This window comes from Carya illinoinensis, chromosome 1 (assembly GCF_018687715.1).
Source record: "Carya illinoinensis cultivar Pawnee chromosome 1, C.illinoinensisPawnee_v1, whole genome shotgun sequence".
Lineage (NCBI taxonomy): Eukaryota > Viridiplantae > Streptophyta > Magnoliopsida > Fagales > Juglandaceae > Carya > Carya illinoinensis.
Window position 1 is genome coordinate 20672063 of NC_056752.1, and position 25790 is coordinate 20697852.

General features: G+C 38.4%; 1 protein-coding gene across 2 annotated transcripts in view; it reads left to right on the forward strand.

Annotated features, from left to right (window-relative positions):
* The first annotated feature begins 443 nt into the window (after positions 1-443).
* Positions 444-25790, forward strand: part of LOC122313049 (mediator of RNA polymerase II transcription subunit 8) — a 40769-nt gene continuing 15422 nt past the window's right edge. Inside the window, exons 1-7 of one of the 2 annotated variants that reach the window (XM_043127770.1) lie at positions 742-881; positions 5231-5355; positions 7763-7811; positions 8232-8356; positions 8459-8642; positions 22547-22654; positions 22753-22817. In XM_043127770.1, coding sequence (XP_042983704.1) covers positions 5338-5355; positions 7763-7811; positions 8232-8356; positions 8459-8642; positions 22547-22654; positions 22753-22817 — 549 coding nt within the window. In that variant the 5' untranslated portion in view covers positions 742-881; positions 5231-5337. Of the gene's footprint in view, positions 882-5230; positions 5356-7762; positions 7812-8231; positions 8357-8458; positions 8643-22546; positions 22655-22752; positions 22818-25790 lie in introns of both variants that reach the window. The other variant, XM_043127762.1, reaches the window with a different exon arrangement.

Below are 25790 nucleotides of genomic sequence, written 5' to 3' on the forward strand. Positions count from 1 at the left end.
ACTTCATATACCACGCTTATTTTAATTATTTTATTTTTTTTATAATAAATATGTAGTGTGTGGATGATAAATAGAATAATTTAATTATTTTAATAAGAATAAAATAAAATAAAAAATAAAAACTAAAAAATAATATTTTAATATATAAAGTGTGTGATGTAGAATGATATATTAGAATAATTAAAATTTTCCAACTTGTTCTTTTTGAATTTGCCAAACAACATTTACAATTTAATAATAATATATTAAGAAAAAATATTTACAAATAGATTATATAAAAATAAATAATAATATTTTAAAACGGAATTTATAAAATTATATTATTTTATAAATTTATTTTATATAATCTATTTATATTTATAGAAATTTTCATATATTAAATTCGTATATTTATCTTTATATCTCATCATTATTATTTACAAATTATTTCGATATAATTTACAAATTTAGCACAACAACCTTCTTTCGGATCCAAAAGACGCCTAACAGACTTCGCAGTTCGCACAACCGGCACAGGGGCTGCTTCCCCATCGGCTCAACCCGTTTGACACGAAAAACGAAACTGAATCCCGAAATTTTAATCCGACAAATTGTCGGATTTGTAGAACTTAGAATCAGTTCTTCCCAGTCCTCTCTCTTCCTCTAGAGCCTGGGATTTCAGCCATGGAGGGTGTAGTGGTACAGAACCAGTCACAACAACAGCAACAGCAACAGCAACAGCAACAACAGCAGCAGCAGCAGCCGGAGAGGTTGAACCAAGCGGTGCAGCAGCAGCTGAACCTGGAAAATGTGAAGACCCGAGCTATCAATCTCTTTCAAGCCATGTCTCGCATCCTCGAAGACTTCGACGCCTATGCTCGCACCAACACCACCCCCAAATGGTCCTTCCCCCTTCCCTTTCTCTCTTTCATTTCTAAATCTTTATTCCTTAATTTCTCCCGGTTAATAATGGTTGCTCGCACTAATAATCTTTCTGCGGTTGCTGGGAATCTCTGTAAATTTTCTGCATTATAGGTAACCTCGAATTTAATTTAAAATTTGTAGATTGATCGGCTGCTTGGTTGTTGGGAAAGTTACGGAATCCCGGTTTTCATGAAATTGATATTATAGAAGATCGATGTTGAGGTCGTGTTGGTAATTGCTGGAAATAACTTTTGTGGAGATTATTATATGTATTAAAAAAAAGAGCCAGATTTTAAGGAGGTATAGCTGTGATCTAAAGTGTTTTTTTCCCCTAGCTAGTGAAGTGTTTTTTTTTTTTTTTTTTTTTTTTTTCTTGCTAAAAAAACACTATAGTTAGGAATTAATAGGGTGGATGGTTGGGAAACATGCCAGTTTGGATAATTTCTGTACTTATTATGGTAATGTTCGATGATTTTTAATAATTTGTTGCATTTTTGTGAATGTAAGGCCTCATAGAAATATCTTCACTCATATTTCTGGTAAGTGATGAAAAGAAAGTCATTACCCTCCCTGTATAGTCTGCAATGGTAATTCGTAAGGGTTTGGCTAATAGTTTTCGTGATTTTGAGTATGTTGCACCCTGGACATTTTTTCCCCATATTCCTTCGACTCTTCAAGTGGTGGAAGTCTTGTTGCCAGCATGTTTGTTAGGAGTATGATTGCTTGATGCTACCCCTTTTTAAAACTTTGAAAAATATAACTAGGAATCTCAAGTGTCCAAGGAAAACACTAATTTTAGTAACCATGGTGTAAGACCCTGGATTCTAGGTAAGAGAGTGGTGAATTGAATCCTACATTGCTAGGGAAGGATAAGTTTTTGCGGTTTATAATGATTCCAAGGGTGCTCTGATTGTAACATTGACTATTTCATTTGAATATATAAGCCCAAATGTGGCTTGGACTTTCATTGGGTCGCTACATGTGGAAGAAAAAAATCTCTTACCTAACTCATTTATTATTTCAATAGCACTTATTATAGGAGAACACAACAGTCAAGTGCTGCAAAATCACCCAAACTGTAAATAAATCAGAACTTTCCTCAATGCCTCAACCCTCAATGTCATCCCCCAAAACAACATCCTGTCAGGCAGCATCCTCATAATCTTCCTCACTTGGGGTCAGAAAAACATAAAAAAATAAAATGAGTTGAATACTTAGTAAGAACTACGTCATACAGTAAACATAATAAGAATCTAGATTTTGGTTAACATCAACATTCTCAAGAAAGCATTAACTTCATGGTATACGTAAACATTAACCTAAAATCATAAAAAAAAAAAAAAATCATTTCTTAACCTCATATTCTTAATGGCCCTTACACACTATTATTCCCGTGTGTTAGGGTTAGCACCCCTTGCGGTCATGGCTCTATCCGTGCTGAGGATATTAACCTCGACAATCACATGCAGTCATACCTTTTTATTTTCCTTTCTTTCCTTTAACCTTAGCTTACCTTGCCTTTCATTCATTAAAATGAGATAGTCATACTATCATATTCAGTCACATCATTATTCATGAAGTTTCACAATCACATGTAATTACCTTCATCATAAATAAGGGCATGAAAAGGGGCTACCAATGAAGGCTCGTACAAATACATATACCTTTATAAACATTTGCTTTACATATATAGTTGCAAAAGACCTTTCAACTTTCATAAAATGATGTATAGAAAAACATGGTCATAGGCACAATTCTCAATCCTTGTACAAATAAGCTAAAAGCTCGAACCACAAAGCCTTCAAATGGGTAAAAAAGCATATAGTGGGATAAGTATCTCTTTACATTAAGCAACGTACAAAGCATGCATCATGCAATCAGGTCAAACTGAAGTGCGTCTAAGCCCTTCCAAACTCAACCCTAGTTTTAGACACAACCTTTAACCTAATCCTTAGCATTTTTACCTTTCTTTTATTCAACTTATAAAATTGCATAGTATGCCTCCAAGCAGTTCCAATCCTCGTTGCTTGACCTAAAAGCTTTCCACAAGAAATAATAGACTTTAAAATACCACTCTTCATTATTTTACAAATTCTAGTCCAAAATACTCAAGTGGGTTAAATCCTTAACCAAGCATCTCCATAAATAACTCAACCAAGGCTCATAAAATTAAATCCAAAAATGCAAACTATGGACACTTAAAATGATGACCGACCCGAGTTGCACCTCACATAGAGAAAAACACCCATATTTTTACATCCTCAAACACTTCCATCCTAAGCCTATTTGCACAAGAGTCATACCTCTTAGAGATTTTCTTTGGACGATCAAGAACATACACAAATCTCAGACTAAACCACATGTACACATATTGTCCCATAATTGTTGCACACTCATGCCCGAACATGCACTCACATTCATGTACGGTTCATGCCTAACTGAGTTGCACCCATCAGGAGACCTCAATACCTATATTTTTACATGTCCAATGTTACCATCCGAGATACTCTTGCACTAAGTTGACCTCCCTAACACGTATACTCCATTGTTCCCACGGTTCCAACCGCTATTCTTCAACCTGTACACAACACATTACACACACCGTTTGCTCTACCTTGGCCCACGGTTATAAGTCTAAAGACACATGTAAGGGACAAGGAAGAGACTTATACCTAGAGAAAAAAGGTCATAGCTGTGGCGGTGGGTGTGACCAAGAGTTGAAATCGAGACCACTCCCCTATTTCGGTTAACAAAAACAGAGCATATATCTCATGTAAGGAAATCGACCCATGGTGAAGTTAGGGATTGGCTGTAGGTGTGGAGGATATTGGGCTCACTTCATGGATGACGCGTTCATCTGGTGGTTGGTAGTGGCTAAGAGTGCTGGTGGCTTTGCATGGTTTGGGTGCATTGGGAGAGTGTCTGTGCGTGTATTGAGAGTGATTGAGCTCCTTCTCTTGATTTGGTTTAGATGGCTGGTGATACATGGCGGCAAAGAGGTGGTGCTGTGGAGGGGCAAGTGTGAGGTAGGGTATTATAACTCATGGCGGCCGAGCGGTGCATTATGGTTTTCGTTACGATTTTGCGAAATCAATGCTTGTCACGGTTGGCGTTGCTCCTAGTGGCATGAGCTTGTTTTCAACGTTGCCTAGGGGTAAATGAGGGCGTTAGTTGGTGGTTACTGGCAAAGTCGAACGAAAGTGGTGTGTTTTATGTTCGTTTTGAGTGTTTGCATGGTGCTGCAACGTGGGGATCACCTGGTTTCTTGGGCGGCACATAGGGTAGGTTTGGTGATGCTTGTTTGTGTGGTGGTGAGGGCTGGATCTGACCAAGAGGAATAGACTAGGGCAACAGCTGGAAGGGTAGTTGATCTCATGTTCGTTACATATGTGCATATATATGCATGTCAAACCAGGTGGGGTCTTCACCTTTGGTGTGGGTCTTGGGTCTTAGGGTGTAACAGGTTGGGCCTTCCAAAGGATCATCATGGGTCTTATTTCCTTAACACACAATTCTAATGGGCTTGGGTCTTGGGTCCTATACTACATCCTAACCCATTTCCATTTCCAACCAAGTTTTAATCCTGGGAACTTAACCCTAAAATCCCTTAAGGTCCAAAATTCAACCCCTTTCTATTTAACCTAACTAAAAAAATTAAAGTCTAATAAAATATCCAATTCAAGCTAGGCTCCCAAACATAATACCTTAATAAAAAGATCGAAACTACCTGAAAATTTAAATTTATGAGCATAAAATAATGACTTTAAATCATACATAAAATAATGGCATAAAATAATACGATCAACCACAATAATTAATAATTTTTTTTTTTGATGAATAACCACAATAATTAATAATACAATATAATAATGAAATAATTAATTTATAAATCATACTGTGGGTTACAATTATTCTCCTGTTCTTTTGTTTGTACGAGTTGCCCTGTTTTCTTTGACCCTATTCTTTTTCTGCCCTGAACTTCTCAAACTGTCATTTAAAACCAAAGTTTGATTGAATTTTTTGAGAAATGATGCAGATGTTATTATATCCAATCGTCATAGGTGAAGTACTAGTAAGAGAAGGAATAAAAAAACCAAAATACTGGGTTTGTGTGGGTAGAAACCTTGTGTAGTTGAAAAAAAAGACATATGGAAACATAATTAACTTGTTTTGATCAGTAAACCAATTTTATTGATAGAAATAGGCATAGCCCAATTGTGGTTTACTCATTACTGCTGATTATTTTTATAGTAAATTATTTTGACAAACTTCTTCTTATTTTGTTTTTTCAAAGTATTTGCCTTAACACACTTTTGTTGTGTACCAGGCAAGACATTTTGGGGCAATATTCTATGGTGAATCTTGAGCTTTTCAACATCGTTGATGAAATTAAGAAGGTTTCCAAGGCTTTTGTAGTAAATCCAAAGAACGTGAATGCAGAGAATTCTACAAGTATGCATTTTTCATCTTAACATGAGTAAGGCGCATATAATTATTCTTTGCTAGAAGCCTCTTCATCTTAAAGTAGTACACCTTACATATAATGATCTTCACACCCTTAAATCTGATTAAATATAAAAAATGAAGAGGCAATTGTGCACATAGATATGGATGGAAAGTATTATTGTCACTGATAAAAAAAAGTATTATTGTCACCATGCCGTTTAAAATTTTCATGTTATTTTATCTATTATCACGAACAGTTTTGAACTTGCTATTCCTGTAATTATAATTCTAAACTATAATAAAAGCCTGCTCTACTTGGATAAAAATCCTCACTTCGTCTAACATGCAGCCTTACTAACCCCCATCTCTAATGGGGTTTCGCAGTTTTAAGGGATTGTTGGGGGTTCGTATATGGAATAAAGTTTGCTCTCCCATCTCTAATGGAGGTTTGGGGTTTTGTGAGTTGATGATTTATAATAAAACTTTGTTGGATAAATGGTTATGGAGATATCAATCGGAAGGGGAGTCGCTTTGGAGGGAGTTTATTGATTGTAAATATGGAAGTGCTTGGGGGCTTGGTGTTCTAATGAGGTAAGGGGGGCGTATGGTGTAGGTCTATGGAAATTCATAGAAAGAGCTGTGAGAGTTTTGCAAGCCATGTAATTGGAAGAGGGTTCTAGGATCCGATTTTGGCTTGACATCTGATGTGGTGAACGTGCTCTCAATAGGGTGTTTCTGGCCATCTATCGTCTGGTTTCTGATTGGCATACCTCTGTTTCAGAACTGTTAGTCCGTTCTAATGGCTCTTTACAGTGGGATGTTTGTTTTACTAGAGGTATACACGATTGGGAAATTGATGAAGTTTTAGCCTTTTTCAGTTTTTTATACTCTTTGAGGCTTGGTAGCAATGATGTTGTGGAGGCCCAGCAATAAATTCACAGTTTGATCATATTATAAGCTTTTGACATCGCAAGACTATTTTCATTTCCTTGAAGTGTATTTGGAGGTCTCATGTGCCTTTAGAAGTTTGTCTTTTTTTTTTTTTTTTTTTTTTTTTTTTTTTTCCCCATATGGACTGCTTCTCATTGGAAAATTTGACGACGGACATTTTGAGGAAACACGGTTTCATTGTTATGGACTGGTGTTACATGTGTAAGAAGCGTGGGGAATCAGTGTATCACTTACTTTTGCATTGTGAGGTGGCAAGGGCACTGGGGATGGAGTTTTTGTAGAATTGGTATGGCTTAGGTGATGCCTTTGAGAGTGGTAGACCTTTTAGCTAGTTGGAACAGTCTTCATGGTTGTTCTCAGGTGGCTGCGGTTTGGTGGATGGTTCCTTTGTCTTATGTGGTGTATCTGGATGAAAAGGAATGATTAGTGTTTTAATGATAAGGAGCACACTTTGGAGGAACTACGAAATTTTTTTGTGCACACTTTATTGCTTTGGTTTTTTGCTTTAGTGTTTAACAGAGCTAATGTTCATGGTTTTTTGTTGTCGTTTTCTGGTTCTTAGAATGTATTTAGGCGTTTCTTTTGTATACTCCCAGTGTATATGGGTTTTGCCTATTTCATTCGTATTAATAAAACTGTCTTTCTAACTTATAAAAAAAAAAAAAACGTTACAGAAGAAAGTGAGCACCTTGCGTTGGGGATATTAGCTTCCATATGTGCTCTCTTTTGAAAAAATGTTACTTCTATATAGAATACATGCAGCTTCATATAGCCTAGTCTTAGCTTTAATTCAAATTTCATTGATTATATGGATACCTTAGATTTTATAAATTCAACTCAATTAGATCGGTGGAAGGTCAACTTTTGTTGTAGAAGTGTGTAAATATTATTAGGAATTGTTGAACTGTGTTTTTGGAAAGTAATTGGTTTTGATACAATTGCTTGTTCTGATTCACTTTGCTTTGTTTCATGGTGAAAGAACATTACTTTTCAGTCATAATACGTGAAACGTGTGCAACGTAATGTGACAATGTTGCATCGGCGAATGTGCAGTCTCACATTTGAGTCTCTCTTTTAGGTTGAACTGGGTTATGTAAATTGTTAGCCGGAAGTTACTAATCCTTTTAGTGGTGCAGATACAGTTGGTGCTTTATGGTTGTGACGCAAGATAGCAATTTAACCTTATTTCTCTCTTGCTGCATTTGTATGGATATTATCATATCATTGTATGAGCTAGACTTACTTTTGTGGTGCAAATGTGAGTTAAACCTCTTCTAGATGTGAATTTTAACAGTTATGTATAATTTTAGTCTGCATTTACTGTAATATCGCATATTGAGTATAAGGAGTAGAAGAAGGTGGTGAATGAGATCACACATTGCTGGGTAGGGAGAAGTTATTTCCTTTTATAATGATTTCAAGGAGCTCCAATTGTAATATTGACTCGTCTTTCTGGATATAGGCCCAAATGAGGCTTGGGTCTTCCTTGGCTATTACAAATGGTATGAAAGGTAAGCTCAATCACAAGTGTGGGACTTGAGTCATGCCACTTAAAATGCAGTGCCTAATGTGGGTGTTAGAGGTTTAATGGGGGAGATTGTAATACACCGTATGAGTAAAATTAGAATATAGGAAGGTGGTGAATGAGATCCCACATTGCTTGGGAGGGAGAAGTTCTTGCCTTTTATAATAATTCAAAGGAGCTCCAATAGTAATATTGATTAGTCCTTTTGGAGCAAGTCAAGATGTAGCTTGGGACTTCCTTGGGTTGTTATATTAAGAGTCATGATTTTTAGCCCGTTTCCCTACAAAAAGACAAAAAGGGCATACACGCGATAAAAATCAACTTGTAATTTTAGAGTATTTTCAAGTAAATAGATAGTGTAGCTATAAAAAAATTAAAATGAATTTGTGGGATTTTGTGATTACAGTACTACCAGTTATGTTGTCTTCGAAACTGTTGCCCGAGATGGAAATGGATGATAACTCCAAAAGAGAGCAGTTGCTTCATGGGATGCAAAACCTGCCAATATCCTCACAAATCGAGAAGTTAAAGGTGTTGCAAAGTTCATCGAGCATCCAATTTTTTGTTCTTGGCTTTTGATGATTTTCTTGCATCATACATCTAACTAACACATTTAGACATTCCATTTTACAGGCTAGGATTGATATGATTGGAGCAGCCTGTGAAAGTGCTGAAAAAGTACTAGCTGACACTCGTAAGGCCTATTGTTTTGGAGCTCGTCAAGGGCCATCGATTGCCCCAACTTTGGATAAGGGCCAAGCTGCAAAAATTCACGAACAAGAGAATTTACTCCGAGCTGCTGTACATCTAGGCGAAGGCATTACTCTCAACTGCCACTTAATACTCAATGATGTTACAGATAATATATGTTTTTCATCCAGCTCTTAACTCTATTTAGGTTGTTAGTCTTATTTGTTATTTTTGAGATGAAAAGTTCATGAAAATTCACAGGCCTCTAATATTCTAACTTGTTTCAGCATTTTGTGGTCAAATAGAGAAGAGGGAAAACAAAAAAACTGACTCTATGATAAATAAAAGTTCAACTGAAATCATATGTTATATGTTGCTTTATGCTAATAAGAGTTCTCACTGATATTTTTTCCATGTTAGAGTGGCTGCTACCAGATTTGCTCTTATTTTCTTCTGCAGTGTTGTCTTATATCCCTTGTTGCTGTGACACTGACATTATTAAACATCATATTTCTTTGACACATTGCTTCTTCCAGGTCCTTGATAAATAGGAACACTAGCTAGTTTTTTTGGAATATTCAATCACACTAATGCAAAAGGATTTAGAACTATGAGGGTGTCATTTTTGTTTTGTTTAAGTTAAGTACATTCTTTTATTGCACCAGCTCTATATCTTAGTTTTGGGGTCACATTGAGGTGTATAGAATTGAATGATTGGGTTCCTGGATTTTTAAGTTCCTCAAAATTTCCAGCTGCCAATTATTGATGGTTCAGTCCCTTTTCCTTTGTCAAAGATTTGTGTCCTCCTCGTTTGGGTCATTGGTAGGTCGAGATCAGCTTGGAACGACCTTAATCATCGATGCAGACTCCAGGTTTCTTGAAACAATGTTAATCATTTATGCAGACTCTAGGTTTCACATTACTCTTTCATCACATGAAATGTGGGTTTGCTCTTATACGACCAGAGATGTTCCAATGCTACGTCTAGTGTAGAAATAAGTTACAGGTGCTGATTTCTGATGCTTATCTATGAGATTATTATGGGTTTCAAGAAGTAGATTCTTATAGAATCTAAAGTTTTTGAATTGTCTGAGGAAGGCAGCCGATGGGTTCACATAACAGAGAAAAATTGCAAGGTTATGAAAGCATTGGTCCTGGAGACATTCACGGTGAACTAGTTCATTAGAGCCCTTGAGGAATGTTCACATGGTGATAAAAAACAGTTCTTTGCAAACTCAAGGGATGGTCATAGAAGCTACATTGCTCAGAGATGTTCCAATGCTCAAGGTCAATATATGGCGTTAGTGGAATATGGCAATGGTGGCAGACAAAATTTTGTTTTTATACTGGAAGAAATGGAGGGGAAAGGGTGGAAAAAAATGGTGGTTGCACTGCAAGAAGCTTACAGCAGCTTGGAGAAGGGGAGAAAGGTTGGGTTGTCAAGGTTTCAAAACTCAAACCAGAAAGTGTCAATGAACACTTTGCCTAAGCCGTATGTAGAGGTGGTTCGGTCATCAGGACTTGCTGCCGGTAGTCAAGAATTGATAATGAGGGCTAGGGCAGATGCAGTAGTAGCAAAACCAAGGGTGGAGGGCCTGGGTATTCAAAAGTAAAGGATATAATTGTTGAGGGAGAAGGACGGAAACGTGCACCGCATGCTCCAATCTGTGGAAATAACGATGAAATGGTAGGTAGCTCTTTGACTGAGAGAGGGCGTAAGGAGAGGGAAGAAGATCTTTCCCTTATTAAACAAGATTTGCCACAGTTAAGCATTTTGGTCAACAACATGATTCGGCGAATGGATAATCCTAGACTGGGCTTGGGCCTGAGCCCGTCGTCCTCATGCTTGGGCAAAGGTGGGCTGAGTAAAAATAGGCTGGGTTAGGAGAGGCATTTCACTTGGGCCAAGAAAGGCAAAGCTACAGCCCATCCTAATATCTGGCAGGCTAAACTGCAACGGCCTCTCAAAACAGGTTTTGTGCCTTTTACCGGCAAGGACCTGCCAACGTTGTCCAATCACTGGCTAGCGACCACAAATAACCCATCGCTGGGACCTGGCGATCCAATGGGTGGGCCTCTGGTTGACCCATCGCTAGATTTGATGTTGCCGATGGAGATTGAAGCCAAGATTGGTTGCTTTGGATAATGAGGAGCCTGCGAGTCATGGAAAAGAGACAGACCCTACTGCAGGACCCAGGTGACCTGGAGGGTGGGCCTTTGGTCGAATCATCACCAAAGTTGATGTTGATGATGGAGATCGAAGTTGTGACTGCTTGTTTTGGATGTACAAGGGGCCTGCGAGTCACGGAAAACAGACAGAACCCTTCCTTGGACTAGGGGACCTGGGGGTGGGCCTTTGGTCGACGATGTACTTGAGTTGATGTCGCTGATTGTGTTAGAAGCTGAAAATGTCCATTCTGAACGTATGAAGGATTTTTGAACAGAGGAAGAGGGCTAGAGTGAGCTGGCGACCTTCTCTGATGCAGTTGAAGATCCTATACCTGTTGTGCTTGCACTGGAGCCTCCAATGGACATTGAGATGCTGATGGGGGACAATTATGAGGGTGACAACAAACCAATGCTGGCACATTGGTTATATTCAGAGTTTTTGAACACAATAATAACGAGGGGAGTTCCATTTGGCGGAGGTAGTAGTGGGTAGGAATATGGGAGTTGATGATCATTGGGTTAAGCCTACTCCATTGAATTAATGTCTCCACTGAAAGAACAAATAGCATCTGATTGGGTTTTACTTAAAGCCAAGGAGATTCAATTGTGTGTCGGGCTCCCATGTTTCGGTTATGAAGATCAGTTCTTGGCCTTACTTGCTGCCATTGAAGCTGGGCAGTCCAATGCATCCATGAAGAGCCATTCAGCCAAGAAAAGGGAAAGGGAATTAAAGCGACTTACTTGTTCGGTAAATTATGAAGGAAGTCAAGTCGTGGTGGGACGAAGGTTAGGGCAAAATCGGTGGTTTTATGAAGCTCAAAATAGGCTCGTGGAATGTAAGGGGGTTGAACAAATGAGAGAAGCGCACCAAAGTATGAAACCAGCTTCATAGTTGGAGATTGGATGTTGTATGTTTACAAGAGACAAAACTAGAGCTCATCTCCCATAACATCGTACGGAGTTTGTGGAATTGTTGTCATGTTGTATTTGCCGTCTAAAGGGGCTTTGGGAGGCATCTTTGTAATGTGGGATAAAAAGGAAGTGGAAAAAACAGATGAGTGTGTGGGGGATTATATGGTGGCTACTTCTTTCCTGAAGGTGGAAGATAGGTATCAATGGTCCTTTGCCGGTGTTTATGGTCCCAATACTAATACTGAAAGAAGAGGCATGTGGGATGAATTGGCTGATCTTTGTAGCTTATTGAGCCTCCCTTGGTGCATTGGGGGAGATTTTAATGTCACTCACTTCCCAAGCGAATGAATATGAGGTTGTAGCTCTAGCTTAGCAATGACGGATTTTTCAAACTTTATCTATGAGCAAGGTCTTCTGGATATTTCTCTAGTGGGTGGCACGTTCACATGGTCCAGCAATAGAGAACATCCAACTTGGTCAAGACTTGATAGATTCCTCATTTCGCCCAATTGGGAAGCACATTTTCCGGATCTAATCCAAAAACGGCTTCCAAGATTATGTTCGGATCACTTCCCCATTCTCATTGATTGTGGAGGCATACATGGAGGTAAAAGATTTTTCAAGTAGAACATGTGGATGAAATCCGAAGGCTTCGTTGAGCGATTTAGACAATGGTGGTCCTCCATCTCATACAAGGCAACCCAAGTTATGTGCTGGCTTGTAAATTAAAGGCTCTCAAGGAGGACTTGAAGATGTGGAATGAGCAAACGTTTGGGAATGTGGAACACCGAAAGAAGTCCCTTCTCAACGAATTACAGGTTTTGGAGGACGTGGAGGAAGAAAGGGGGCTTTCAGAGGAAGAAAGGTTCGCAAAAAGCATGTCACCTTGGATATTGAAAGGATGGCTCTAACGGAAGAGATCTCATTGAGAAAAAAATCGAGGGCTTTATGGCTAAAAGAAGGGAATAAATGCATCGAGTTCTTCCATCACATGGCTAATTCGCATAGAAGACACAATATCATTGAGTCCATATTGGTAGATGGGAGGATTACATCGAATCCGTCTGAGATTACGAATCATATTACTAACTACTATGCACAACTACTTTCGGAACAATTTTCTTGGAGACCTGGTTTGGATGCCCTTATTTTTGAGTCGATCTATCAGCAAGAAGCAAGTTGGCTAGAGAGGCCTTTCGAGGAAGTGGACATTCGCAAGGTGGTGAGAAGTATGGCTGGTGACAAAGCTCCAGGTCCTTATGGGTTCACTATGGCCTTTTCTAAGGCATGTTGGGAGGTAGTTAAAGACAACATCATGACTTCTTCCAAGAGTTTCATGACAGAGGTATTTTTGAAAAAAGCCTTAATGCTACTTTAATTACTCTTATCCAAAAGAAGCTTGGGGTGGTGGAGATTAAGGACTTTCGTCCTATTCTCTTGCTGAGTGGAATGTACAAAATCCTTTCGAAAGTATTGGCTATCTGATTGAGTATGGTATTGGAGAAGATCATATCCAAGCCCCAAAATGCATTCATCCAAGGTTGGCAGATCCTTGAATCGGTTCTCTTTGCCAATGAATGCTTGGAGAGTTGCATCAAGTTGGGTGAACCCGGGTTATTATGCAACTTGACATGGAGAAGGCATATGATTGTGTAAACTGGAATTTTTTGTTACACATGCTCGAGAGGTGTGGAATTGGAGCAAGATGGTGCTCTTGGATCAAATTTTGCATCTTTACCGTATGTTTCTCTATCTTGGTGAATGGTACCCCAATGGGTTTCTTTGGAAGTTTAAGGGGTTTGAGGCAAGGTGATCCCCTATCTCCATTACTCTTTGTTTTCATAATGGAAGCTTTTAGTAAAATGATCGCAGGTCTTGTGGAAGGTGAATTTTTATTTGGATTTGTCATAGTGGAGGCAAGAGGCAATGCAAACAAGTCCCAACGATGGCCAACTGGCAAGGCATTCGAGGTAATTCTCAAATCGCAATGATGTGGAAGATGATACCGATTTGCGTATGGTGGTGCATATGGATGGAGAGGAATGGACGGAGTTTTGAGGATCGTGAATGGACAATGGACGATATTAGAACTTTTTTTCTTCTTACATTATTCCATTGTTCGATTGTAATAGACTTTAATGGCATGACAGTACATGATTTTCTTGTATCTTTAGACAGTCATGCATAGGTGTGGTTCTTGTATATGTCCCGTGTACTTTGCTTTGCCTATATTTAATAAAATTCCTATTTACTGATTAAAAAAAAACATTTTTTGTTAAGTAATAATTTTGTTGAGAAGTGCAAACATTGGAAGTTAGGCACACAAGATGTATACAAGAGAAACACCAATCTAGAAGTAGGAAAAGATAAAACAGAATTACAAAAGCTAAGCCCATTGAAGTAAATAGCATCTGTCAAAAGGGAGAGAGCAATTATGTTTTTTAAAAATTACAATAGCTTGCCTTTTTGCGCTTTAAGCTCACACAAAAGCGCCAAAGACCGCGCTTTTGTAAAAATACTTAGCTTTTGTTAAGCACATTTTCAGTGAAGAATAGACTGTGGACTAGCTTATCAGGTGGAATTTACCTCTCTTCTAACCCACCCACCCTAAAGGAAGTCCTATTGTAGCTTTTCTAGTAGATTAACCACACTAAAAGGTAGCGAAAAAAGAAACATGATATATGGGCAGATTAGAAAGAGTATTCTAGGATAGGTTTGGATAGTGAATTGAGCTGACATTAGTTGAGATGAAGTTAAATAAAATATTGGTAGAATATTATTTTTTAATATTATTATTTTTTTTAGAATTTGAAAAAGTTAAATTGTTTATTGTATTTTGTATGGGAATTTGGGAAAGTTGTAATGATTAGATTATATGAGATGAGATGCGTTAAAAGGCTTTTTGTATCCAAACCTCCCCTTAATCAAAGTAATTCTACCACCTTTGGATAAATACATTCTCTCTCAGCTAGCCAACCATACTTTATCTTCTCATAAACCTCATCCCAAATAGCCTTGGCCTTGAAAATGGCTTCCAAAGGGAGGCCAAGTATTTCATAGGTAAAGAGGACACCTTGCACGCCATAATGCCAACTAGATTGTCTACATTCATTACTCAATCCATTGAGATCAACTTCGATCCATCCATTTGGAATGTTGTGATTGAAAAGGTAGGGCGCTGATTGGCTACTTGGTAGAGGTTCTACTTGTCTAAAGGGGGTAGGCCTACTCTAATGAAAAGCACCCTTTCTAACCTACCCATATATTTCTTGTCCTTGTTCCTGCTCCCTACAAAGGTTGTGAATTGTCTTGAAAAGCTACATATATTTCTTGTCCTTGTTCCCGCTCCCTACAAAGGTTGTAAATTGTCTTGAAAAGCTACAAAGGGATTTCTTGTGGAGTGGGATGGGGAATGAGTTCAAATTTCACCTGGTGAACTAGTTAGTTGTTTGTATACCAATATTTGGGGGTGAATTGGGGATTTGTAACTTGATGAAGTTCTACCAAGCTCATTTGGATACATGGGTGTGGTGGTACCAACAAGAAAGGGGGGCCTAATGGAAGACAATTATAGATTCAAAGGTTGGGGATGATGATGTTTGAATGAGGTACGCGGACCATATGGTATGGGTTTGTGGAAACACATTAGAAATGGATGGGAGATTTTTCTAAGACGTGCACGTCTTGAGGTGGGTGGCGATTTTCTAGTCAAATTTTGGCATGACAAATGGTGTGGTGAACAAAGCTTCAAAGGCACATTCCTTGCCATTTTGGTGCTTGTATGGGTAAAGGATACCTCAACAGCTGATCTCTTTGTCTTCTCTAGTGGCTCCTAAATGGTATGTAGATTTTATTAGGGTAGCACAAGATTGAGAGTTGGATTGGTGTTGCGTGTGTAAGAAGAATAGGGGAATCAGTGGGTCACCTGCATTTACATTGTGAGTTGGCTAGGACCATGTGGGATGACTTTTTTGCGGGAATTGGAATATCATGAGTCATGCCTCATAGGCTGGTGGATTTCCTAGCAAGCTGGAGGTGCCTCCAAGGCAATCCCTAAGTGGCGGCAATATGGAAGATAGCCCTTATATGTATATGTTGGTGCATTTGATGGGAGAGAAATGATAGAAGCTTCAAGCATGGCAAGAGGACAATGGATGAGCTTAAAGTTCTTTTTTTTTTTTTTTTTTTAAAACTTGTTCTTATGGGCGGAGGTCATTGATCTTAATGGGCTAAATGTCCATGATTTTCTATTTTCGGTTGTAAACTCTAGTTAGGTACTCCTCATGTGTATGTCTTGTGTACTTGGGCATGCCTTCTTTTCTTATGAATAAAACTTTTTGATTACCTATAAGAAAAACCAGATTAACCTTCAAACCAGAAACTACTTTAAAGCGCAAGTATCAAGCACGCAAGCACCAAAAGTAATTTGGGTTTGCCCCACAAAACAACAAAGTATCATCAATACGTGCGATGTGCTAAATTGAGGATGTTTGAATCCCTAGACTCCAAAGAGCAACTAGATAGAAAACCTCCATTAGTAGAGGCAAATATCATTTTGCAGAGTGCCTCCATAATAATGACAAATGGTGAAGGAGGCAAAGGATCTCCTTATCTCAAATCACATAAGCTTTTGAAGAAATTGGAAGCAGTTCCATTCACGAAAATAGAAAAGCACATTGTAGAGATACGATTTTCAATCCAAGATTGCCATTTCCCCAAAACCACATCTGCTCAATAGGTTTCAAAGGACACCCCAATTTACATGATCAAATGCCTTTTCAATGTCTACTTTGTAGAGAACTCCAAAGTTTTATGGTGATCAAATGCGTTCGAAGGAAACCCCAATTTACATGATCAAATACCTCTATAGGTTTTGTGCACCTGTTACCCTCTCTTAGCTAAAGAGCCTTAGATTCTGCTTGACCACTGAGATTTTTCAGATGAAAATTTTGAATTTTAAGATTAAATATTAAAATATTATATTTTAATATTATTATTATTTTAGAATTTGAAAAAGTAGAGAAAAAGTTGAATTGTTTATTATATTTTATATGGAGATTTGAGAAAGTTGTAATTATAAGATGAAAATTTTGTGTTTGAGACTAAAATTCTTGATGGCCAAACAGTACCTTAGACTTTTGCCTCCAATATATCTCCTCTAATGATGTAGCCCATTCTTTAACACCTACTCGATTTGTTCTTAATTTATCTTCAACATATATTACTCTCATGTCTTTCCACTATAAATAACTTCGAGCCCTTCCACGAGGGACTTTCTTTGATCATCAAGATTGCCAAATGTTTGTTTCAAAGCTTTTAAATTTGCTTTCAATGCCCTAAGTTTATGGGCTGGAATGAATCTTGGTGTGCCTCAAAATTATAAGAAGACCACCATTCTCCTACCCTCACAACAAAACCTTCAGCCTTTAGTCTCATATTCTTAAACTTGAAATGTCTGTTCTCAATATTAATACCTCCACAATCAAGAAGAATGGGGAATGATCTGAAAGAAGTCGGAACAACCTCTTTTGACTCATATTTGGAAAATGAGCTTCCCACTCTAGGGATACAAAGAATATATTAATTATACGCTAGGAAGGGTGCCCCGGCTATTTGAATGTGTGAAAGAACCTCCAGCAATTGGCATGTCCATGAGATACTGCTCAAAAATCAAGTCTAAAAAATCCACTTTAGCAGAACAAGAATGAGATCCACCCAATCTTTCACTCATATGTCAAGTGACATTAAAGTCCTCACTGATGCATGATGGTACTTCCCACCAACAACTAGGGCTGTACATTTAAACAGGTACCTGGGCCCAGCCTGGCCCGAATTTTCCAGCCCGGTCAACTTGAAATAACCACCCGAAACAAAGTGGGTTGGAATCAGAAATTTCGTATTCATTTTTGATCTTGATCAAGTCAGGTTAGGTAATTACCCGATATCTGAACATGACAACCGAGATATTCTTACATCATCATGACTTCCCGGATCACATGGGTCATCTGGCTATCTACTAATCTATCTGATCAGGGTTGTAACAGACCCTAGCTAGCTATATATCTCTCTGTTGCTGATTGGATGGTTACCCAGTGGCATTAATGTTCTTAGCAGACCCACCAGAGCTGCAATCTTTGCCCAACCTTCAATCCTTTTGGTTTCACCAAGGAATGTCCTTTATCTGCTACTCGACATGTATATATCACCTTTTAGGCTTTTTGTCTTATGTACATTCTGTGCCTTGCTTCAAGCCGTGGCATTTTAGATGTGGAAGAAGTGGTTAAATGGTGAGGATCATAATTGCTAATGGGAATGGAGAGGCATGCATACAGGCATATCCTTTTATTTTTGCATAGGTTGTTGGGATCAATACAAAAGCTGGGAAAAACCAAATCAAATAAAAAGATCTCCAAAATCTTACAAATCAAAGTATAGATCTGGAGGGGAACAAATCAAAGCAGAGAGAGAGAGAGTTAAACCCACATCATACGAATTTTTTTTTTTTTTTGATAGGTAAAGAGATTTTTTTGATCCACATAAATAGGCAAAGCCCGAGTACACAGGGAGTACACAAGAAAGAGCCTAGTTACAATCTAAGTGCTACGGATAGTAGCATAAAAGTCATTAAGACTCGTTCCATTCAATATAATAGTAGATGCCCAAAGAAGTAAAGTATAAAAGAAAAAGGCCCTAAAACCATCCGGAGAGCATTCCCTATTCTCAAAACAGCGTCCATTTCTTTCGGTCCACGTGCACCACATTAAGCATAAATGTACCATCTTCCATAAAGCTGCAATCTGGCGATTGCCCCTTATCTCTCTCCAACAAGACAATAAATCGATCACCCTCCGAGGAATAGCTCATGCGATACCAAGCCTCGAGAGGATCTCATCCCCCAATACCTTAACTACTTCGCAATGAAAGTGAAGGTGGTCCACAAATTCATTGTTGTGTTTGCACATGAAGCACTGATCCATTATGAAGAGTCCACACTTTCTTAACTTGTCTATAGTTAGTATTTTACCATGGGAAGCCACCCATCCGAAGAAAGCAACCTTGAGGGGTACATTGCTCCTCCAAATGCTCTTCCAAGGGAAGGCATTGGAGGAGTGAGTCGTCAAGGCCTTGTAGTAAGAACGGACTGAAAATTTATCATTCCTTGTGCATGTCCATAATAATCTGTCCTCCCCTCCAGCCCTTAGCATTAACTCATATAGCACACTGTAGAAGTTAGTGATGATGCCCACCTCCCAATCCTGAACCGCTCTAGTGAATCTCATAGACCAATGAATGGAATCAACGGTAATGCACATATTATCAGCTACTGAGGAACTCTGATCAGACGCTATCCTATAAAGAGAGGGGAAATCGTTTTTCAAAGCGACATCCCCACACCAAATATCATGCCAAAACCTAATTCGTGTATCCCTTCCCACCACAAACCTGCAGTTATCGTGAAAATCATCCCATCCATTCCGGATAAGTTTCCAAACTCCCACACCATAAGCCCCTCTTACTTCCTTTGTGAACCAATCTCCCCATATTTAAAATCTAAGATATTCCTCCAAAGAGCGTCTTCCTCAAGATGATAATGCCATAACGATTTTCCAAGGAGAGCCTTGTTGAAAGTTCTCAAATTTCTTAAGCCCAACCCACCGCAAGACAAATGGGTGCATACTTTATCCTATTTGATCAAATGGAGTTTCTTTGCATCCTCTAACCCTCTCCAAAAGAAATCACGGAAAGTCTTCTCCCGTCTATTCGCTACTCCTGCAGGCACAGGGAATAAAGAAAGGAAGTACGTTGGGACATTTGATAACGTACTCTTAATAAGTGTGATTCTCCCCCCTGATACGAAAATTCTACACTTCTTTGTGTAGTGTTTATGTCATAATTGGTATCCTCCTCCAGAGACCAGAAAAGACTGCTGGTGTTGGACTGGAAAATCAGAATCAGGTCGGAAAACCTGAATTTTTGGAATTATATTTGGGTCAGGAATTCGGGTAATATGTTCGGAACAGAATTGTTCATTCGGCAGTCAACATTTTTCAGGTCGGGTCGGAAGAGTGCTTTTCTGGGTTGGGTGAACAATCCTACCAACAACAAAGACGACAACTCATCTCACAAGTTCCTTTCGTCACTATTTGAGTTTGACCCTTGAGCTCATGTGAAAGCCCACGAAAAGCCGTCTACTACATTTCTAAAAGAACATGCCCCATATATTTCCCCACGGATTTCAATTTCTCCTCCACCCTATCATCCCACATTTGCATGATTCTCCCGGATGTGTCTATTGATGCTGAATAGCTCAGTTCCACATGATGGCATCCCCATAGGCTCCTAACAATGCTTCTAGAGATGATTTCCAGTTTGGTTTACTGTAAACAAACATATCTACCTTCCAATTATGAGGGATGTTTTTAATTCCAAGTCCTTTTCTGGCTTCATTCAGCCCTCTAATATTCCAGATATTAATTTAGGCTTCATAAAGAATTCAAATGTGCCTTTCCCTCTGTTTGGCCACGACTATAAATTCCATCCCCTGAGTCGTAGTTGATCTTACATTTGCATTTAGTTGAATTTCTTTACTCCTCTTAGTTCGGAGCTAGTTGTACTGAATTTATTTATGTTTAATAAGTAATAAAACTTTGTTGAAAAGTGCAGAAGGCACAACCCAAGTACACTGGATGGAAAATTCCTGTAGTAGGAGATTTGAATTTGAAAGTTGTAGATGTTTTTGATGCTTCAGGGCCAACTTGCTGGAATTGCAGCACTTGATTCCAGATGAAGATGATTCGAAATATTATTGAGTCTGGAATTCAGCTTTGGCAGGGACATGATATTTGTGTATGGAAGCATGAGGTTGACGGCAAATTCATCACAGAATCAGCCTCGGAATTAATTTGACAAAGAGGTGAAATATGTCCCTGGAAAAAATGGTTGTGGCAAAATGGGATACCAAAGAACATACGCATTCCGATGGTAGCGAGATGTGAATGCTGTGTTAAACCTCAAGTGGAGACCTTGCATCATATTTTATGTGAGGAGAAAGAGCTCATAAGGTATGGTCTTTCTTTGCAAAATCTTGTAACATTAATGTTTCACATATTCGGAATTGGGAGGGCATGTTGAATATTTGGTGGCAAAGGGCGTCTTTGAGTTCGCAGGTGGGTTGGCTTAAAGGGTTCCTTCCTATTGTTATTTTTTGGGAACTCTGGAAAGCTAGATGTGTAGCTAGAATGGAAGGTTTTAAATTTAAACTTGAAAATATGATTCGGGAGGTAAAAGTGGGGTTGAGGAATATTTCTAGTAATATGAAGATGTTTTGGCACATGGATGGAAATGATAAGGTGATTCTGGAAAGTTTGTCTTGTCCGGTTTTACCTATTGTTAAAAAAAGACCATTGTTAATTTTGTGGAGGAGGCCAGTGAGAGGGAGACTAAAGTTAAATGTGGATGGAGGATGTTGTGGTAATCTGGGGGCTCAGGAGGAGGAGGAAATATTTGAGATTCAAATGGAGATGTGATTGCTGGGTTCTCCCATTCATATGGGCATGCCACTAACACTATTGCTGAATGTAAAGCTGTTTTGGATGGTCTTCGATTATGTAAACAGTTGGGGTTGCGGGATATTTTGACTGAGTCGGATTCTTTAGTTATAATTCAATGGTTGGCATCAGGTGTGTGCAAATATTGGTTTCTTTGGGACTATTGGGAAGAAATCAAAGGATTAGCGTGTGAAATGAATGTTCGGTTTAGGCACATATTCAGAGAAGCAAATATGGTAGCGGATTTTTTGGCAAAACAGGGGACAAGAGGCTTGGTTTCAGACTTTTCTGGTTAGGAATCCATTCAAGGTTGCATTCGAGGACTTATTCGCATGGACAAACTTGGTATTCCTTATGTTAGAACTTAATTTCATGTATTTATTTTATGGTGTTATTCTGGTTGGGCAGATTTATTTTGTTAAGAGATGTGAAGTGGTTCTTTGTAAAGTTTTGGTTAATGGGGGTTTTTATTTACGGAACCTGAGTTCTAGAATAGTATTGATTATTTGTAAGTTCTCAGTTGACTTGATTTGTTTACTACGGTATTCCTCTGCCATAAGTGAGGATTAATTATAATTTTGAGCCGGGGTCACTCTTGGAGATGTGATCTTCGTCTCTCTTAAAAAAAAAAAAAGTACACTGGATGTGTAGAAGAGAGACACCTATGTAAAAGGTGAAAGGATGCTAGAAAATCATGATAGTTTAAGCTCAATAAAGTCTAGAGAAGCTGTTCAAAGGAAGAGAGTATTGGAAAATAATGTTGTAAATTCTCCTAGTGAATGTTCAGAGTCCTCAAAATGTAATTTTTCCCCTCTGCATACACCATATGAGGCAAATAAGAACCATTTTCCACATTTTTTGCAATTTGTGGTCTGCCACCAAACCCTCTCCAATGTCTCCATGAGTCAAAAAGTTCACTATTCATGTAGGCATGACTCAGGCCAAAAAGACCCGATTGAAAAAGTCACTCCACAACGCACTAGCAATCTTGTAATGGAGACAGACTCCCTACTCTTATAGCTGTAACAAAAACAACGTGTTTTTTCCTTAGATTATTCATGATGGAATCTTTCTTAGAGAGGCAGTCTAAGAAAAAGTGCAGCTCTCAAATGGACCTTAGCATACTGAATTTAGTAATTATTAATTGCTGATTATGGCTGCATGCCAACATGGATGTTTTAGGTTCAAGATCTGATGCTATCAATTAGAGTTGTTCATTAGTAGTGTTTTCTATCTGACTAGCACAGATTCATTAATTTGGTTGTAGCAATAAGCCGTGCAAGAATGGCTTAAAAGCTAGATAATTTCTAATAAAAGCAACAGGTTTGTATGTCAGACAAATGCTACTTGAGCTTATCATGCTTGTAGATTTTACATTTGAATTGATTGGTATATGGTGTAGGATTACGAATGTCTGGAGAGCATAGGCAAATCACGCCTGCACTTCCGTTGCATTTGGTAGATGTAGTCACTGGAGGTGATGGAATGCAAAGTTTTGCTGATGCCTCAGGTAATAATTAGTCGTTCTTCAAGCCCATTTTTTGGTAGTCTGTGTATTTGATGGAATGCTGATTCTATTTGGTTGGCTTTCGCAAAAACCACATACAGGTATGTATTTGAAGAATAATCCTATGTCATCAAATAGCATCAGTGGACAGGGAACTTTGTTATCGGTAAGATCTTTGACTTTGTTCTAGGAGTGTCACCTCATCAAGCTTTATGTGATTTATTCAGTTTTCCTTGAATTGTGAATCAGTAAGATTGGTTTAATAATCCTAAAGCCTTAGAATGATTTGTTTGGTTGTCCTGTGATTCCCTTTTTCTCTTTTTCCATTGATATCTTGCTATGATACCTTTAGTTTTGAATCCACCATTAGATTTAATATTTTCTTTAGGCTAACATTTTTTATATAAGTACGATAGCTTTTATTGATGATCAAATGGGTATTATTCAACTACACAGGGAGTATACATCTGATAAACCTAGCTAGAGAATGCAAAGAGGTCAAGAAAATTATGAAAGCTAAAACTAGAGAAACATAATTGTGCCACCGTCTAGTAGTAGAGAGTGTTATAAGAAGAGATAATTGAATTCCTCCATTTTCCTTATACCGTCTTCAAAAGTTTGATTGTTGCTTTCATGCCATATAACCTACATTCGACAGATCAAAATCATTCTCCACAAGAGCCTGTTGTAATCATTCTCAGATCTGCCTATCCAGCATGCTAATAAACCCATCACTAATCTCTCTGTCACCCAATCCAACTCAAAGAGACCAAAAACTGCTATGGAGGACATTTGTCAAGTTTGAAATTTTGCATGTGCAATAAGCCTATTAGGGGCGTTTATATACATAATGTTTGAAAAATTCATTGTCATAAAATTAAATATGGCTTAAACATAACACTGTGTGTGTGTTTGTGTGTATGAAGCATGTGTGTGGTGCTCACCATTCCGTATTATTCTATGTTTGTCTTAACAAGTTGCAGATAAAGGGGTTGGGTAAGATGATCTCTACTTCTTTTACTGCCTTGCCCTCTTTCATTTTTCCCATTTCTACAGAAAACTATATAGGGCAGTTAGTTTGTCTTTATTAGCCTGTTCTATCTGGATCTCTAAACATTGGGAGAAACAAGGCTGGTTACAAAAGGTACCATCATTGTGGCTGGTTATTTTAAGTGTTTATGAGGATTTGGTCAACCCCAAGTTGGACAGGAAAGCCTAAGTTCTGTCCATTCAGAATTTGTATGGGTGATGGATAATTCCGACTTCTCCCATCAATAATTACCCCCTCCTTTTTCAAACTAGGTGCTTCTTGCCAGGAATTTTTCTCTTTCCTTTTGGTGTTCTTTCTTATTATTTTTTTTTCTATTATGGGTTCTTTGCGGAGGTTATTGTTGGATTCAAAGATTCTTCTTCACAAGAGAGGATGACAAGTCTCTTAGAATCACATAGAGGAGTAGAAAAGTCAGTAAATATATCTCTTTGGATGGGGCAATGGGGGAGTGGCTTGTGGATACATTTGAGGCTTGCGTCCATTCCGGAAATAGTAAGGAATTTTACAAATCGACGAGGGATTGTTTGTTTTTTAAATAGGTAAACGATTATATTAATAAGAATTGACATAACCCAAGTACACAAGATGGTATACAAGAGTCAACACCTATCTAGGAAGAAGAAATGGAAGCAAGGAAATCATGAAAATCAAGGCCATTAAAATCAACAACTTTGGCCCAAAGAAATAAGGTTCTAACAAAATAGTCCTAAGCTCTACTAAAGAGCACTCCTTGTATTCGAATGTCTGATCACTACGCTCCTGCCATAAGTACAATAGAATACAAATAGGAACCATCTTCCACACATCTGTGATTTGTGGATACCACCTAGATTTGTCCAATTGGCCATAAGTTCAATCACCCTGCATTTTCGTAGTTTATCCATTTGTTAAGGGGAGACAGATTTTGGATTTGGTTCTTATCGTCAAAGAATGTTTGGATAGTAGAATTAGATCAGACATGCCAAGTATACTTTGCAAACTTCACATGGTGAAGGCCTTTGATCATGTTTTTTTTTTTTTTGATTGGCATCGGTTGTCCAGGAATAATGTCCCAACTAATCTCGAGGGTGCACAGGCCCTTAGTAAGGAGTTTCCCGCATGTGCACCTTGGGTAATTCAAGAAGAAAATCCCCCAGTTCGATGGCCCTAAAGATTGTTTGCATTGAAGGGGATTTGAACCTTAGACTTAGGGGGAGCATATCCAAGCCCAAGGCCTTTACCACTTGAGCCAACCCCTAGGAGTTACCTTTGATCACGTTAACGGGGATTTTTTGCTTTACATTCTTGGTAGATTTGGTTTTGGGGAGAAGTGGTGCAATTGGATGAAGTATTGTATCACTACTGCTAGATTTTCAGTGATGATCAATAGCACTCCCATTTTTCCACAGCTCTCGTGGTTTGCAACAAGGAGATCCGAGATCCTCTATCTCCTTTTCTCTTTGTTTTAATTATGGATGTTTTGAGTATAATGTTGAAGGCAGCGGTGAATGAATTTTTCTTGTCTGGTTTTTCAGTGGGCAGTTCATCATTTGGGAGCGACAATGTATCTCACATTCTCTTCGCTGATGATACTTTAACTTTTTGTGAGCTGGATCCTAATCATATTCAATCATTGTGAGCTTTCTTGCTTTGTTTTGAAGCTGTTTCCGACCTTAAGGTGAACTTATTATCTAAATCTGAATTGGTACCCGTTGGCTTGGTTAATTCTATTGGAGACTTGGCTGACATCTTGGGTTGTAAGGTCTCTTCTTTGCCTTTGAAGTACCTTGGTCTTCCATTTGGTGCCCCTTATAAATCCAAGTCAATATGGGACAGTATTATCGAAAAAATCGAGAATAGATTGGCTGGTTGGAAAAAGGATATATCACTCCAAAGGGGTTAAAATCACTCTTATTAAAAGTATGTTATCCAATCTCCCTACGTACGTACTTTCTTTGTTTATTCCCCGATTCCTCTTGGAGTGGCTACTAGAATGGAAAAAATCATCCGTGATTTTTTGTGGGGGGACTTGGAGATGAGAAAAAGTTCCATTTGATTAAATGGGATAAGATTTGTTCCCCCCTTTCTTGTGGTGGTTTGGGGACGAGA